At 27.9% G+C, this 16,742-nt stretch overlaps 1 protein-coding gene across 16 annotated transcripts in view; it reads right to left on the reverse strand.

Annotated features, from left to right (window-relative positions):
* Positions 1 to 16,742, reverse strand: part of LOC112687435 (sorbin and SH3 domain-containing protein 2) — a 53,253-nt gene that overhangs the window by 20,749 nt on the left and 15,762 nt on the right. For 2 of the 16 annotated variants that reach the window (XM_025560139.1, XM_025560137.1), the window contains exons 1-5: positions 15,065 to 15,547; positions 11,500 to 11,651; positions 6,897 to 6,946; positions 3,599 to 3,667; positions 1,180 to 3,273 (exon numbers count right to left, since the gene is read on the reverse strand). In XM_025560139.1, the coding sequence (XP_025415924.1) occupies positions 1,180 to 3,273; positions 3,599 to 3,667; positions 6,897 to 6,946; positions 11,500 to 11,651; positions 15,065 to 15,172 (2,473 nt within the window). In that variant the 5' untranslated portion in view covers positions 15,173 to 15,547. Of the gene's footprint in view, positions 1 to 496; positions 599 to 1,179; positions 3,274 to 3,597; positions 3,668 to 5,832; positions 5,964 to 6,896; positions 6,947 to 11,499; positions 11,652 to 11,967; positions 12,012 to 12,124; positions 12,317 to 15,064; positions 15,549 to 16,742 lie in introns of those variants that run through there. The other 14 variants (XM_025560151.1, XM_025560142.1, XM_025560152.1 and 11 more) reach the window with 14 other exon arrangements.

A 16,742-nucleotide genomic window follows, 5' to 3' on the forward strand; every position in this document is an offset into this window, starting at 1 on the left:
ATGCATTATATACAATAGGATTTTAACAATATTATTTTGAATATTAAAAATATTACAAAATGTGTCACTAAATATTATTGTATTAATGATACTGATATGTAAGTAAAATACTTTACATTGTTAAACCATTAAATTAATATATTTGTATGATATTTATTCATTGCAGATTAATTAATATTAATATAGAGCTTATCAATACTCATATTGCATTTTTATAACATATAATTGTTTACGCTTGTGTTTAATACACTATATATTGAATATATTTTATTTTTCTAAAATACTGAACGTTTTATTAAGTTGAATTAACAAATAAATAAATTTCATAGAAAAATAAATATTTTTAAGTAAATTAAATTATTGATTGCTGTAAATGATAAATTAGTCAATTTATTTACTATGATAAAAATAATGTTTATTTGGACTAATCACAAGACGCTACGAGTACATGCGCATTAATGCAAAACAGTGTACATACATAAGCATATCAACCAACCTATATTTTTCCTAGTCAAATATCCGCCAAATACTTGATCGATTTCATCAAGAAGTGAACAATCAGATATCCTTCGTTTTAATAATTTGTTATTTGTTCTAACTAAACGTAAAACACACAATTTAAAAAATACTAAAAAATCATTGAATTATTTCGATTCGGTATTGATTTCAGTATAACAATATTATTTCAGAGGTCTTATAAATTTGATGGTTAAATATAAATCAATTTTTTTTTTTGTTTTTCTCAATATTATAAAACTATTGCCCATACTCATAAGTCTATTTTGTTATTCCGCCGTATGCAGAAAAATCGTGTAGGGTTTCGTCTCACCTCTCTACTCTGTTTTAATTATAGAATCAGAATTTGGTCTGTCCAGTCGTCCGATGTGTCGTATACCATTTATAAAAATAGTGCCACCGAGTTTTGTGTGTGTTCGTATGCATGTATACATGTCTCGAACAAATTGTATCGGCATCAACCGTTCACACAGCTGACACTACGTCTATGAAAACAAAAATCACTCTAAGGTGTTCATAATGATGGACATTTGCAGCTTATTTTAGAAACTTCTTCTGGTGATTCGTATTGAAGCAACGTAATTAGACTTGGCCACACTGCAAAACCCATGTTAGTAAAACAAAATAAAACAAAAACGTACACACTCAATCCACTTGACTCACCATTCATTTGCACTTCTTCAATGCAAACTTCTTCTTCAGGCACAATATCCACCAAGTGCCTTGGATAATATTCTTCTTTCACTTCTATATGCACATCTGGCTCGACGCCCAATTTTTCTAATCTCTCACGAGCTTTAGTTACAAATTCTACGTCAATGTCGTTTAATGCTTGTAAACTTCCCGACGATAGTGGTCTACAAGCCTTCGTTATTCTAATAACTTTATTGTGAAGTCTATCTTCTCTTTCCTTCACTTTTTCCATGTACTCCGTATACATGCGTTCCCTGGTTTGGTTGTCGGGAACCGACAGTGTGTCAATAAACGTAGGCATTGATGACGGTCGATCGATGACTGATCGATTAAGATGTTGCTCTTTTTGGATTACATCCAATAACCTAGATCGAGTTTCTCGATACTTGCGCAAAGACACTAGACATTCAGCATCAGATAACGGTTCGTCACTAGTACCACACATTCGACATGCCTCATCAACAACTTCGGAACTGTATGATTTTGATGGGGATGGTGATGGCGAATCGCTATAACTTAAAATTTCTACAGCCATATTGTCTTGGTACGGAGAAAAATTTGGACTTTTTGTTCTTTTTAGAAATTTTTTGTGGAGATCAATAATTTCAGATGTTTCGGACACAGTGGACGGTGCATAACCCGATTTCGCTTGACTAGGTGACAGACATAAAGACTTAGCTGACTCGCCATCAGATAATGTAAAACTTATCCAATCGGAGTCCATTTCAGAGTCAGAAGCTATCGAGACACATCTAGAAGTAGTTTGTGGTGATTGTATTTCTTCATAATCGTCCGTATCGTCCTGAAGTAATCTTGCTATTTGTTTTAATTTATCGTAAATTGAAACTTTATTTTGACTGCGTGTTTTATATTTATGATTTTGAGTCACATATTGTTTTACGGTACTATCATCCGAAGAATTTTCGTGCTCTGTATTTTCATGGTGGACAACTTCAGTTGTTTTTAAATAATGTTTACTTTTTGAAAATACACTATACTTCTTAAAACTTGGCTTGTGTGAAAGTTCAGTAGAAGTTGAATAGTTAGTAAGTTGACCTTTTTTATTTGAAGCATCGAAGTTACTAAGTTGATTATTATTACATTGCACTGTTTTAAGACTTTTATCGTAATATATATCCTCATAAGGACTCTCTTCGAATGAATCTGTGTAAAGTATTGTATCACTTGTCAACTGATTTTGTTCGCGACTACAATTTATTAGTAAATTATTATTTAATGTTTGGCACATATTCTTATTTTGTTCTAGTTTGTCGTTAATTTTTACATTGTCAGCCACGTAATTTTTTGTTATATTTTTTTCATCATTAAAATTATTAATTAAAGTAGCATCAGTGCATTCATTAGTTTCTAATGTTTTTACATTTTCGACATCAAACGATAAATCTTTTAATGGTTCAAGTGTTTCTAGTTCAATCACACATTCATTTTCAGTTGACACAATATCTGCGAACCTAAGAATTTCCGACTCTCTAACTAAAGATGGGGATTCTAATCTTGAGAGATTACATTCTGAAATTACGGATTCATTTAAATTAGCTTTTGAAATACGGTTTAATTCAATGTTGTTGTCTTCGGCAACATCTGAACTTTCCCAGTCATACGGTATTGTTATAACATTATTTGTCTCTACATTTTTATCTGAACATTCCCGATTTTCTTTTTTGAGATCTTCTTCGCTAGCACTAGCTTCCTCTTTTATTACATCTAAATGGCAAAAATCTGGAACGATTTGACAATACTCTGGCATTGAAGGTGTAATTTTTTCGACTCTAACTACCACTTGTATTGGTAAACCAGCTTGCCGTCGTGTTTCCAGCTCGGCTATTAAAAGTGCTTCATTACGTTTAATCCATTCTAATTCGTCTACTCGTAAATCTGAATTTGCTTCTATTATTTCTATTTTTGGATTTTCTATCACTTGCGTTTGTTCTTGTTTTTGTTCAGTTATTTTAACTGGTACATTTTTTGATTGTTCGTCTACTAATTGTTCTGCAGATGATTCTGCGGATTTCTTTTTCCTCCTACGTTTTCGAATTCTTTTACCTATGGGCAATTATATATTTTGGGCTATTTTTATAATTCTAAATCTTGAGGACTATGGAAATAATTTTTAACCCAGTATTTAATTAAATAATTATGCTTAACTTGACATTCAAAAATATTGATTATATTACGTAAAAATTATATTAACATGAATGGTACGCTTTAACATTTACAGTTATTTAAAAATAATCCTACTAGATTTATAAGATTAACAAATAATTGTAAATTATAATTGTTCTAATAAAAGTGCATTTGAAATAATTGCATAAATAAATAATATTTATAGTGATAAAAAATAATATTTGAAATTTGTTTAGGTACTCATTTTTTTTGTTCGTTGTTTCTGTGTCCGCCGATTTTGGTTTTCCACTTTTATCAACACATGCTTTAGCTTCTGTAACCAAGCCCAGCATTAATTTTAATACATGAATATCGGTAAAAGTAATCACAAAAAGAAAAAAAAATATTATAATATCAACGTAAATTGTAGGACTATATAAAATGGTTAGTAAGTTATGTTTGTTCAATGGTGTTCAGCATCATCGACTGACTATATGGTAGATCCGCTGCGTGAGCACAGATCGGATAGGGCACACCCGAATAGAGGAAGTAACATATAACATCCAAAACCGGAGATGGGTACACTGCGCCACACACTAACTCATTATACATAAACTCACACACATACAATAGTCATTAATGTATATGTAGATGCACTTATGTGTACCAATGTTTTTGTCAGTAACACATGCGTACAATGAAATGAATGACAGACGAATAGATACAGGTCAACGGAACTGTGCATATGGGGTGGTTAATATATTTGATAGGATTTCCTATTCTTATAGTTGTATATTATAAATACGATTCTGTTATTTAAACTAGAAAACATTATGATTATGTATATAGTTCTATAAACTTATAAAATATAATAATTTAATTTGTGAATTGTGTATAAATATTCACAGAGTAATACATATTTATATAAGAATACATGTTGTATAATATTATGAGAACTACCTACCTTTTATATTATTCCATGTAATAGCTAACGATTTCCTATTCATATCGACGTAATAACGTTTTTTTCAGATTATTATATATTATGATTATTAAAATAATGAATTAAAAATATAATTATTATTATTTGTTTAATCAGACGCATTGTATAGTTCATTTTTAAACAATATTAAATAAATTTACACATTAGCGTACCTATTTTAGATTTATAACTTTTATGTACATGTACTGTTGAGACTAATCATGCAATTATGGACAGGATGGGTGTAGTTCCTGTGGGTGGAGTGACGTACAAGGCCTATTTTTATATCCAGGCTTAGTGGCTTACACAGTTACACATAATATCGCAAAGTCCTTAATTAAAAGCAAAACTTAAATTCATATGTGATGCAATAAAAAAAAGAGTACAACAGTAATAACTATAGAATAAATATACAATAATTCAATTTATTATAATTACACCTGATAAACCATATACAAGAAAAAAATTTCAGAAAATATTCGTTTTTTATTATGACAAAACATAAAAGTGTTATATCTATGAAAAAAAGTATATCTATCGTACAGCAGAAACAAGAATGTAATTTTAATTATTTTGCCCGCTCATTCGCACTATAATTCTTAAATTAAAATATTTTACACGATCAAACAATCTAGAATGAAATACATGTAGTTTAAAATAAGACTATGTAGCTATATTTTTAATATAACCCATGAGGGCCAAAATTTAATAAAAAGAATTAAGAATCTATCAAAAATTTTAAAAATTTGGACATATATGTACCATATGTTATGAGATTTTTTTAATTACTGTCGTGTTTTATTTATTAATAATACGAACATGGTATACAATTATCACACTGCAAACAAGAGTTTTATCTTTTGATATTGGAAATAATTTATCGTATAAACATATTACTGTGGAAAAGGAAAAAAGAAATTATAAATAGTACTTTTCTTTCTCTTTTTTTCTTTTTTTAATGATTTATTTATATAATATACTTTTAAATTTGGTTATTTTTAAATAAATATGGATTGAATTGGGTACACTTTTATCGGTAATAAACAGTAAGCAAAAAATTTGAATAGATTTGAATTAAAAAAAGTATTGTTTTTATGTGTAAATATATATATATATATATAAATTCTGATGTATTCCATTAAATATAAATATAAGGTTTAGATTAGCAAAATGAGATAAATTTTTAAACCTACTATTTATTAATTGTTCGTAATATTTTTTGATGATGTGTGAAAATGTAAAATATATATGAATGTACAAAATATGATGTATAAAATGTAGGCACATTTTGTATTTTACCAATTATATTTTTGTTTTTAACATAAAAACCATCAGTTAGGAATAAGTGAAAAACTGCTCACAAATATGCAGACAACTTTTTCTTTAAACAATTATTTTCAAAAACGTTTATTAAATTTGTGACTAACAATTGGAAACATTAAAACATTTTTTAAAAGTGTAATAAAAGTTTACAAAATTGAATTTGTTTATTTTTTTTGATTTTAAAAATGTCTTACCTCTTTTCGTTCTAAGCTTATTAGGCCTATGGTATTTATCTTTCAACCTGGACTTTGTACTTTTGAGTTCTGGCATTGTAGTATTCGTATTGACAGGACAAAGCAAATAGAAATGATCAACACACCAATATCTAAATGCAAATCGCATATTCGCGTATGTTATTGGAGCATATACACTAAAGCAAACTGTTCACTTTCATTGGTAAAGATTATCTGAAGGAGCATAATAGTGCTTGAGAAATACTATCTTCGGTGGGGTGTTACGGTCGACTGGACTGTCGATGATACAGTAAAAGACTTGTCGAAAATTCGGCCAAACTGATATTAGACAAGGATGATTTTTTTCTCAAGTACCTAATACTTAAAAATACATTTATGGCCTACATATTTAGGCTATTGAAAAAAAAGAATAATTATATTCTATTGTATTATTAAATAGAAATCAATTCAGAGGTAAAAATAATGAAAAAATAAATACTATCTTACGCCAAATTTTAATTTTCTAATTTTTTTAATAATTTTTTAAATGTATGATTTTTAAAATTTAAGAAAATATATTGGTTACGTTTAATAAACACATTATATTATTCTTTTTTTTTTTAACAACATTTTATGACAAAAGTAAAGTTATTATAAATACCTATGATAATTACTTGCCTAAGAAAATTGTAGTTACATTTATTTCCTTAATTCAATAACATTTCTTTAATTACAATATTTAGTAGATTTATCATGAGTAAATATTCAAATTATTTTTAAGTACATTTTCATACTAAAAAAACTAACATTATTCATCTCAAAGTCAGGTTGTACATAATAATTTATTGTTGTTTATTTTTAATTAAAATGTATTTATAGAAAAAATAACTTAATGAAGTTGAATGCAATCGTCTATTTTTAAAAGTTTACTAAAATACGTGTGAAGTATATACAACGATAATATGTAAAACATAATCATGTGAAAGATTATTTTAAATTTAAATTTTGGAGATTGATCAATTAGTCAGGTATTTGTTTAGCATAATACATAGCAATAAATAATAACATAAATCAAAAAATCTTACCAGCCTCGTGTTCCAGGTCATTTTGGACCGAATTATTAGTTTTGGATGGTCTGTAAAATAACATAAAATTAAATTAAATTGGAATAGTTTCGAGTTTGAACATATTTAAACTATAAGTTACAAAATCAATTAAATTAATAATATTTTTAATCTCTATTGGTAGGCATAATGTAAATATTGAATTAGCAAAATTTAGTTCAATGTCATATACATTCGTTACATTTCAAAATGTGTCATGGGATATTATTTTTTTTTTTTAACACGCATGTATATTTTTAATACGGTAAATAATGACGATATTTCACATGGAAAAAGCCTGGTGCATGAATAAAAAGTGATCACTGCACCGTACATCCTCGTTTCCAATCGGATTTCAGTAAAGTATATATTATGTAAATACTATAGAAGTGTATTTATGTTTGAAAATCTAATACACAAATAGTCACCAATCAATTGAAATATAATTGCATTTCTCATAATGGACTGTGAAATAAATTGTACATTTTTAAATTAGTTAAATTATTATTAAACAAATTATCATTCCTCGATCATTTACAAATAACATAGAGTGTATATATGAGTCATATTTTTATGCTGAAGATTGTTTGTATAAAACTGAAAATATATTTTTGGAGGTTAAAAATGTTGTGTCATAATATTCAATAAAATGTAGATGTATTACATTGGTTCGGAGTTATAATAATTAAGTATACTGATATTCTCATTTCATCAATTTTGATTTTCAAAAAATATTTGGATTAAGAAAAGGAATAGAAATGTATATTTGGATATAAAATATAAATTATATTTTTATATTTTTTTGTTTATCAGTTCCATAAAATATTTTTCCAAAAATAACAATGGATAACATTAAATATTGTGCTAAATATTATTTATATATTTTTAATGATCGGAGTTATTTATATATATATATATATATATATATATATATATATATATATATAAATACGGATATATACATATGTTGTCAACTTAAGAAGAAAACTGAAAAATTATTGATAAAAAATACAATTTATTAGCTAAAATTCAGATAGCTTTGATTTTAAATATTTCAGCAATATTATTTTGAAAAACACATTCATTTTTATAAAACAAGTGTTTAAAAATAGCATTATCATTCAAATTCAACTCTTTTCAGTTTGAATATTTTTACAATAATAAATAACTAAAATATAATTTAGTTAACTTTAATATGTATAGATATCACTTAGTATTTTTAAATTTTAACTTACATTGATGTATTTTATAACATTTATTAAATAAATGAAGATTTTATTGGAAAAAATCATGGAGCACATCCAAATCAGTTGCATATATAATCAATAATATTTATTCACTACTAGAACTACCTATCGGACGTTAATTTAATATTAAAAAATATTCGAAAACATCACTACTTATGAATGCATACCAGCGTGTTTATAGACATTTATTTATGCATAACCGTTATTATGTATGTATGCATATTGCACATGCACAAGAAATATAAAAAGTTTAAATTCCATTCCGTTTTAAAAAAATTCACTAAAAAAATTATTTTTTTATGTTTTCTTATTTATATTTTGTAGTATTTATCACGATATTATAATTACACAATAATGGTATCGTGTATTAGTAATAACAAGTTATGAATCTATCAATGTATTAATATTTGATTTTTTTCTATGTACAAAAGATCAAAAAGTTTCTTAAAATAAGTCTCTAAAATAGTAGAATAATTGAATTAAATAAATACAGATTGTGCTACAAACATAAACATTTTCTTCGTACTTTAACCATCATAGTTTTAACAAACAAAAACATGCATATTTTTTTTTATTCAGTTTCTTTCGTCCAGATTCAGATTTCAATAAAAGTCAAATTTTTATTGGTTTATCATGTAAGATGTTGATGAAAAATTAAACAATTACAAATTAAAAATTATTTTTCAATTAAATTTAAAATTAAATTATTTTTTTTAGTTATTTTATATACTTTATTTTAAAAACATATTTACAAAATAACTCATAGTATAATAAAGTAAATGAAAAAATGATTTTTAGAACTTAAAGACCTACAACTGATATAATCGTAAGGGTAATCTATTTGTTTTTTTATAATTAATACACACGTATATTTGAAATGTCATAATTTTTATATTGAACACTTGTACTTTGTTTACCTTTTAATAATATGTAAATTTCAATGGCTTTAAAAGTTGAATGTCGTGTTTAGGGTCAAAAAGGCGTGCCTCGCTGAACCACAGAGATTTATCATAATTATAGTGATTTTATTGTAGTGCACAGGATGGGCGTGGGGTTTAACCGTCCAGAACATGCTTGGTTGACACCCAAAATAATTTTTTTGAATTTTAACCTGTTGAAGGTATTGAAAATAACTGTTGCAAAATAATTTAATAATAAAATTAAATATATATATATATATATATATAATTTGAAATAAATAGAATTAAAATTATTTCCTAACAATCTTATATTATTTTGATTAAAATACCAGGATAAGTATTAATATAAGCATTTAAACCTCAAAAAAAAAAAAAGAAAATTATAAAAAAAAATATTAATTAAAATGTTGTTATATATAGAGTTAGATATAATGGTATTTTATTAGATATGTACCATACTATATAATCTTATAAATGTATAGTCTACAATTCGATCTCCTGTTTTTAAACTTTTTATATTTATACATAGATTAAGATTAAGATTACGAAAATACCATAGATAATAGAAAACTCTTATTATCTATGGAAAATACAGAAACTTGATCTATTTTTTCAAATATATATAGGTATATATTTATATATTTAGTTAAATTGTATATTTTATTATAACATTATAATTCGAATTTTGAACCATGCAACTAGTTTTACAATGAAATTAATTTATGTTTCTTCAAACAATATGTCATATCAATCAATATGTCATAACTTCAATATATAGATAGATATAGGTGTTGTGTTATAATTACATTATAATCTAAGCTCCATTTATAATCATTTGGTTTTTTAACACTTGTAAATTAACATTTATAGTTTAATATGAAACTCTATAGTATATAATATTTAGTTTGTTTACCATTATTATGTTCCATAAATATAAAAATGAAAATATTATTTTAATTTTTACTCAAATTATTATACATAAATAATTACTACTGTCTATGTGTTGGTTTAATATATGAAAAACTCAAAAAATTGTATTCTGTAGCCTTTTTTTAATGTTCAGTTTTTATTATTGGAAAAAAATATAATAGTTCTATAACAAGGATTTTAGAATACAATATAAAGAATAATTCAATTCAATTAATTCATTATTTATTTATTTATTGTACGACAAATTAAATTAATAATTATACACATCTTAACAATAAAGTTATTATTAAAATGTGTATAATCATAATACTTAATCAATCATGAAGTAACTTAATTTTGTAATTAATAATTTATTCTAAATTTTCTATATTTCTTTAGAAAAAAAAAACGGTCAACTTACATTGTGATAAGTAATAACTATGTTTAAATGCAACTTATGTTGTATTAGTACGTTTTTCAGGGGCAAAATGTTTTAATCGACATTATTTCACGACTGCATTGCATGACAATTACCAATATATTTTTACCATTATTTTATTTATTTTTTTGATTGTTTTAAACTTTAAAAAATATCATTGTGATCTTGTGTTATATTTTTAGTTTTAGATTGAAAATAAACATATTTTTACAATGTTATTTTATGAAAAATAGTTTATAATAGTATCAAATTAAATATTCATAATCATTTGCACTATAAACTAATTTCTTTAAACTATTGAATTAAAAATAATTTAATTTTAATATGTACAAAAAGTCAAACTAACTCTTATGACTGATTAGATTTACTTTATTTCAATTATTACTACTTATGAGTAGCATATTTTTAGTACAAATTATCAAACAGTTAAATTACACTGGTATAATATATGGCAGAGGTGAATAATAGATCGATCACGATATGAGTTGCATTCCCGTTCATTTTTTCATTAGAAAATAAATAAAATATTTATTACACTTTGTAAGTATTTATATCTTTGTTCAATCCACGAATATAAAAATTAACAAAGTCAATATATATATAGTATAGTATATAGAAATAAATAATTATAAAAAACGAAGTTATATGCTAAAATGTGGTAGCTATGTAGGTATATTTTATGTAATCTAATGGATATATTGTATTAAAGAACGGTCTTTATCACATATAAATTGATAAAAACATATTGAAATACGTGATATAAAAAATTAAAAGTTATTATTATTTATTAATATTTTAAATAGGAGAAATAAATTATGTGTAATATGCATGTATTTAAAATATATGTTCGTTCAGTAACAACCAACCTTTTTTTTTTTTGTCGGTCGTGACAACTTTGGAAACTCAGAAGTAGATCACAAATCTATAAAAGTTGGCCACCCCTGATGTATAGAGTATTCTACGTATATAAATAATATAAACAAAACATATCTTTTTTATTTGTTTTAAAACCATATAATTATATGATTAACGAACTAAAATCAAAAATATGTAATATTCATGTTACAAACCGATAAACGCCAATGGTTAACGTGTCTCCACAATTTTTAATTAAAGTTTGAGCTTCATTTGATGTGAGATGATCAACAGATGCTGCATTTATCGATTCGATTAAGAATCCTTCTCGTACACCAGATTTTGCCGCTTTCCCAGCATTATTCACCTTAAAAAAAAAATCATCATCAAGTAATTATATAGAGCAGATGTATAATTTACATATACTATTTATATACAATTTGTTGTGTACTAATCGGTTGCGTTTTTTAACACTAGATTACTCCTTTACACCCAAATAAGCACTTTCATCATTCTTGTAAATAATAACATTACATTTTCATTTAAATAAAGCGTACGTAATATCCAATAGGTAGTTAGGTTAGATTAGCCTAACCTATTAGATACTACATATGTATATAAATAATATAACATAAATAATAAGACATAAATATAAAATAATTTAAAATTTTCAATCTACTAACATAGTAATAAATGTAACTATATGACCTATTGTACAGTTTTGATACTAGATTTTATAAATATAAAATTAAAGAAAATAACACCATTCTCGACAGAATGAAAATTAAATAATGTTTTTACATAAAAAAAACACATGAATAAAATGTATACAAATCTAACTTGTTCTTTTTTGTACTGAAATTTGAGCATCGTATGTATGTATTTTCTATACCACCAAAAAATGTACCTACAATAGTGCACCGTTATTCAATTTACGAGTTTATTTTTATGGATGATGTAATTCAATCAAACAACAATGAGAGAGAAAAAATACAGTTAATTCAAAACTCGGATGATCAATTTTTTTAAAACTGTCGACAGAGATAGAACGGAACTAAATGACTGTTACTATAGCACTTAATAATAGCAGCTCTGGTATAATAATCAAATGTGTTCAATACTATGACATTTGACAGATTCCAGAAAACGCCCTACTTGAACAGTTTCAGAATAGCAGTCTTATCTGCACATGCATTTGAAAATCACAAATAAAATTAGACTAGTTATTTTAAATATTTTAAATGAGTCAGACTTTTTCGGAATAGATAATATTATTATAAATGTAATTTTATTTTTATATGTATTGAACCGTTATTTTGTATGCTAATAAATACCATTAATATAATTTAAATATATGGTACATGGTTTATTTAAAAAATAAAATTATGTTTTGCCAAAGAATAACAATACTTTATATTCACTTGAGAAAACAAACATTTATATGTAATAAATATATTTGAGTTTAATTAAAAAAATATTGAAATCGAAACCAACTAATTTCAATTAAAATATTAATATATAAGCATCATCTAAATTATATAACTCATAAAAAATAACTGAAGCGTACTCTTGCTACAACGTAAGCATAGTTTTAACTTTAAGGACGACAGAAATCACCCACCCCCGAGACTCCAAAAATGCATTTTTTTTTTATTATTTAAGTACTACAAATAATAACTACTATAGAAGTATATATATATATACAGTGGCGTACTCATAGGTGGGGTTCATGGGGTTTGACCCCCCCCCCCATTTATCGTATTATTTTTAAAATTATTCCAATAGTTAATAATAATTGATTATTGATTTTATTGATTATAATTTAGTGGTTTATACGTCATTAGTTACCAGTATCACGGTTACCTAATTGGATTGGAGCACGATCATAGAACATGTTCTATGACGCGACCGTGCTATCAATTTAACAATTTGGTGACATTTTTCGATAATGTGGTTTTTTAAAATAGTACAAAATTTGTAATTATTATGACTATGGGGGATGTGGGGCAGAGCCCCTCCACTTTAGTATTCTAGTAAATTTTTAAAGCCCTCCCCCCATTGAAAATTCCTGGGAACGCCACTGTATATATATATATATATATATATATAATTTTGTACTCTTGTAAAATTAATATTGTATCACAACTTTGGTTCCATTCTTCTACATAAAACATTAATTGTGTTTAATATGATGTGTTAAAAATACAATTATAATTAGACTCAAGTACGTACTTGTGTACGAAACAATTAATTTTACGTTTTTAAACATAATTTATTTTTGGATATTAATTAATTTGTAATTTTTATTATTTCGTTTAATATTTTAAATTTATACCTTTTAAATACGTTGTAATGTGTTGTGTGATATTTAAAGTTTGTTTAACAATAAACATTGAACACTAATAAGAACACCTCATATTTTTAATTTACGAAAACTTAGAAATTATATCACGTAAATAAAATTATATTTTTTCAAGTAACACCTATGAAATATTAACATTAACACACTGTTATAACCTAAGGTTATACTAAGTTGTAATCTAGTAACGACGTTAAAACAAAACGTTAGTATTTACATTAGAAGTACCATTTGAGGGAGCAAAGTGTACGTCTAAACTTAAATATAATTTTCTTGGAAAATTTTTTGGTGTTTAATGGGGCGGCAAATTATTGAGCATCAACATAAAATAAAAACCATATAATTAAAATTTTTCTTGTATCACTGTATAACTATAATTTATTTTACTCGTAAATACCACTAAAAAGCAGCAGTCTACAGCTGCATATCACAAGGCGATGAGAACTTGTACTGTAATCGTCCAAACTATTTTCGTTATTCCTGTACGTTTTTTTTCCCCGAAAATAGTCGCAAGTATATCGCTATATTTTATCTCGGCACATTGCACTGTTAGATGTGTAAAATATCTTTTAAATTTGACTTTTTTTTTTTCTACAGTTAAAATATTAATTTTCTTAAGGAAGGCATATTTTAATTTACCTCGGGGCGACAACATAACTTAACGCGGCACTGAATAGAGGTATAATGCAATACAATAAAAATCGTCGATATTCGAGCCATTGAGAGTCTACGCCAGTATTTTTCAATGTTTGTATTATGACGACCCTTCATTAAAATATTTTATACTTTAATTAGATCAAACAAAAATCTTATTCGATATAATATCTACTTGTGTATTAATATTTAATTTTAATAAGAAGTATGTAAATAAATCAGAATTCATAAAGTCATAAGTGTTAAACGATAATACGTAGCATATATTTTGACATGCTTCGTTATATCAAATAACAATTCATATTTATTGTCATTTAACATACGTTGCGACACACTTGAACATATCCCAGGACGCATCAGTGTGCCGTGATGCAGCGGTTGAGAACAATACCGTAATAATTAAATATTGCGCCCTGGACAAAACTTCAAAATGCGCCCTTATGTATTTTTAATTTGAAAATATTATAATTATTCGATATTATTTTCAATATTTGCCTGAATTAATATTAAGGACGTTGAATATTTTGTGAATAAAAAAAATAATTTTTGCGCCCTCCTAGAAATCGCGCCCGGGTCGTAGCCTCCTCTCGTCCGCCACCCCACTCATTACTAGGGCTCTCGTTGAGAAACGCTGTTCAACGCGTATGGAACCGCGTTACCGATTACCTGTTACATCACGGTCCTACAACGCTGTAACAATTAACAACAGGGCGCATGGTAACGCATATACGTATAAGTACGTGCGCAAAACGAGACACGGACGGTACCTCGTTTTTGTTTTGGTTCGCCAAGATGTTAGCCAACAACACGTCCCTGAACCTTCTAGCCGAGTAGTGGAAATGGACGTGCGCGTCGGACACCGTTTCGACGAGCATCGCGATGCGGATACGGGAAACGCGCGTAGAACCGCCGCGCAATGAGAACGTCGCGAACACCGCGCGTCGGACTACGTAGAACCGTAACGGGTAGACGGTCTCGAGCGCGAACGCATGGCCGACGGGCCGCGGACCGGACGACGATAACGCGGTCGACGGGACGGACTGAGGATCACGCGCGACGCTCGTCGGCGCAAGAACGGGCCGAACTGACGCGATGACGATTCGGCCGGGGAAAACCGGAAAACAGGTGCACGGCGTACCGGGACGGTATTCGTGACGGTACTAAAACACTACGCGGCCGCCGGTACCCGACGTGTACAATCGGTGCGGGCCGGGATGGAAACGGTAACGGCCGCGCGAACAAGGAAGGAAAACAGAAGAACGATAGCGGCCGCATCTGCTGAGGTGTGTAATGACCGCGACGGCGGCGGCGGCGGCGGCGGTGGCAAGGCGGCAAGGCGGCGGCGGTGTACAAGAACGGATTATTTGGGCAAATGAACCGTAGTGGAATGCGACCGGCAGGCCTTGAACACACCGTTGTCGCCTACACCGCACAGCCGCCGCCGCCGCCACCACCGCGGGTATAATCACGTAGGGACCACCGGACGCCGCGTGCACATGGCGGCAAGGACGAAGACGTTACCGGGGAGCGCATTAGGAAACCCATGACCAATCCAAATTTCGCGCGTTTTTTTAACATCGACATTAACCATCATCAACAGACCAATTTTTTATTATCAACACGTTATACCATATAATTGAATGTTTTATACTTATGGGTACGAATTTTAAAATATAATTTTGATTAATGTAACAAAATTTCGTCGGATGTTAAACAGTATGGTATTACCTACTTGTACATATGCTATAACAGAAACATTTTTCAATACTTAAAGGATGTATACATTATTCTGTATTACCATTGTTACACCTAGACGTGTATTTCGTGTGCAACACAACAGCACTACTTATAGATTATACGCAATGTTACTCGCCGTAATGAGACATACGCATCACACTTACAGGTTAACCGAAGGTGTATGCAAAGGATCCGACCACACCAGATCACGCGTTGTAAAACATCTTGCCTCTCACGTCATCGATCCTCATAAGCTGACAGAAAAATGATTTTAAATCAGAAGAGTATAAACATTTTTTCAATAAAGCTGCAAAAGATATAAAACGTCAGATATATTCGTGAAAATCGAAAACAATAACGAAGAGCGAATGTAAATTCCGCCCAGAAAAACCACATATAAAATATAATAAATGTAAATCCCACCAGGGAAAATATAAATGTACAAAAATGAATTTGAAAATTCTGCCCGCCCGGAAAAAAAAAATTTTTATTAGAGCCCGAGACGGGTTTTGATTACTTTGAAGTTTTTTTTTAAGTTGTAAGCCAAAAGACCATAAATTAATTTAATTTTCAGATTATTTATCAAATAATTATATATATATATATATATATATAAATTATATACGAGTAAGAAATGCCGCGATTTTTCCTCCAAATATATAGATTGCTGCCATAAGCGTGCGCACGTGGTAGCCAGGGTAGGCATTT

This window comes from Sipha flava, unplaced genomic scaffold (genome assembly GCF_003268045.1).
Source record: "Sipha flava isolate LNK unplaced genomic scaffold, YSA_version1 34_pilon_pilon, whole genome shotgun sequence".
NCBI lineage: Eukaryota > Metazoa > Arthropoda > Insecta > Hemiptera > Aphididae > Sipha > Sipha flava.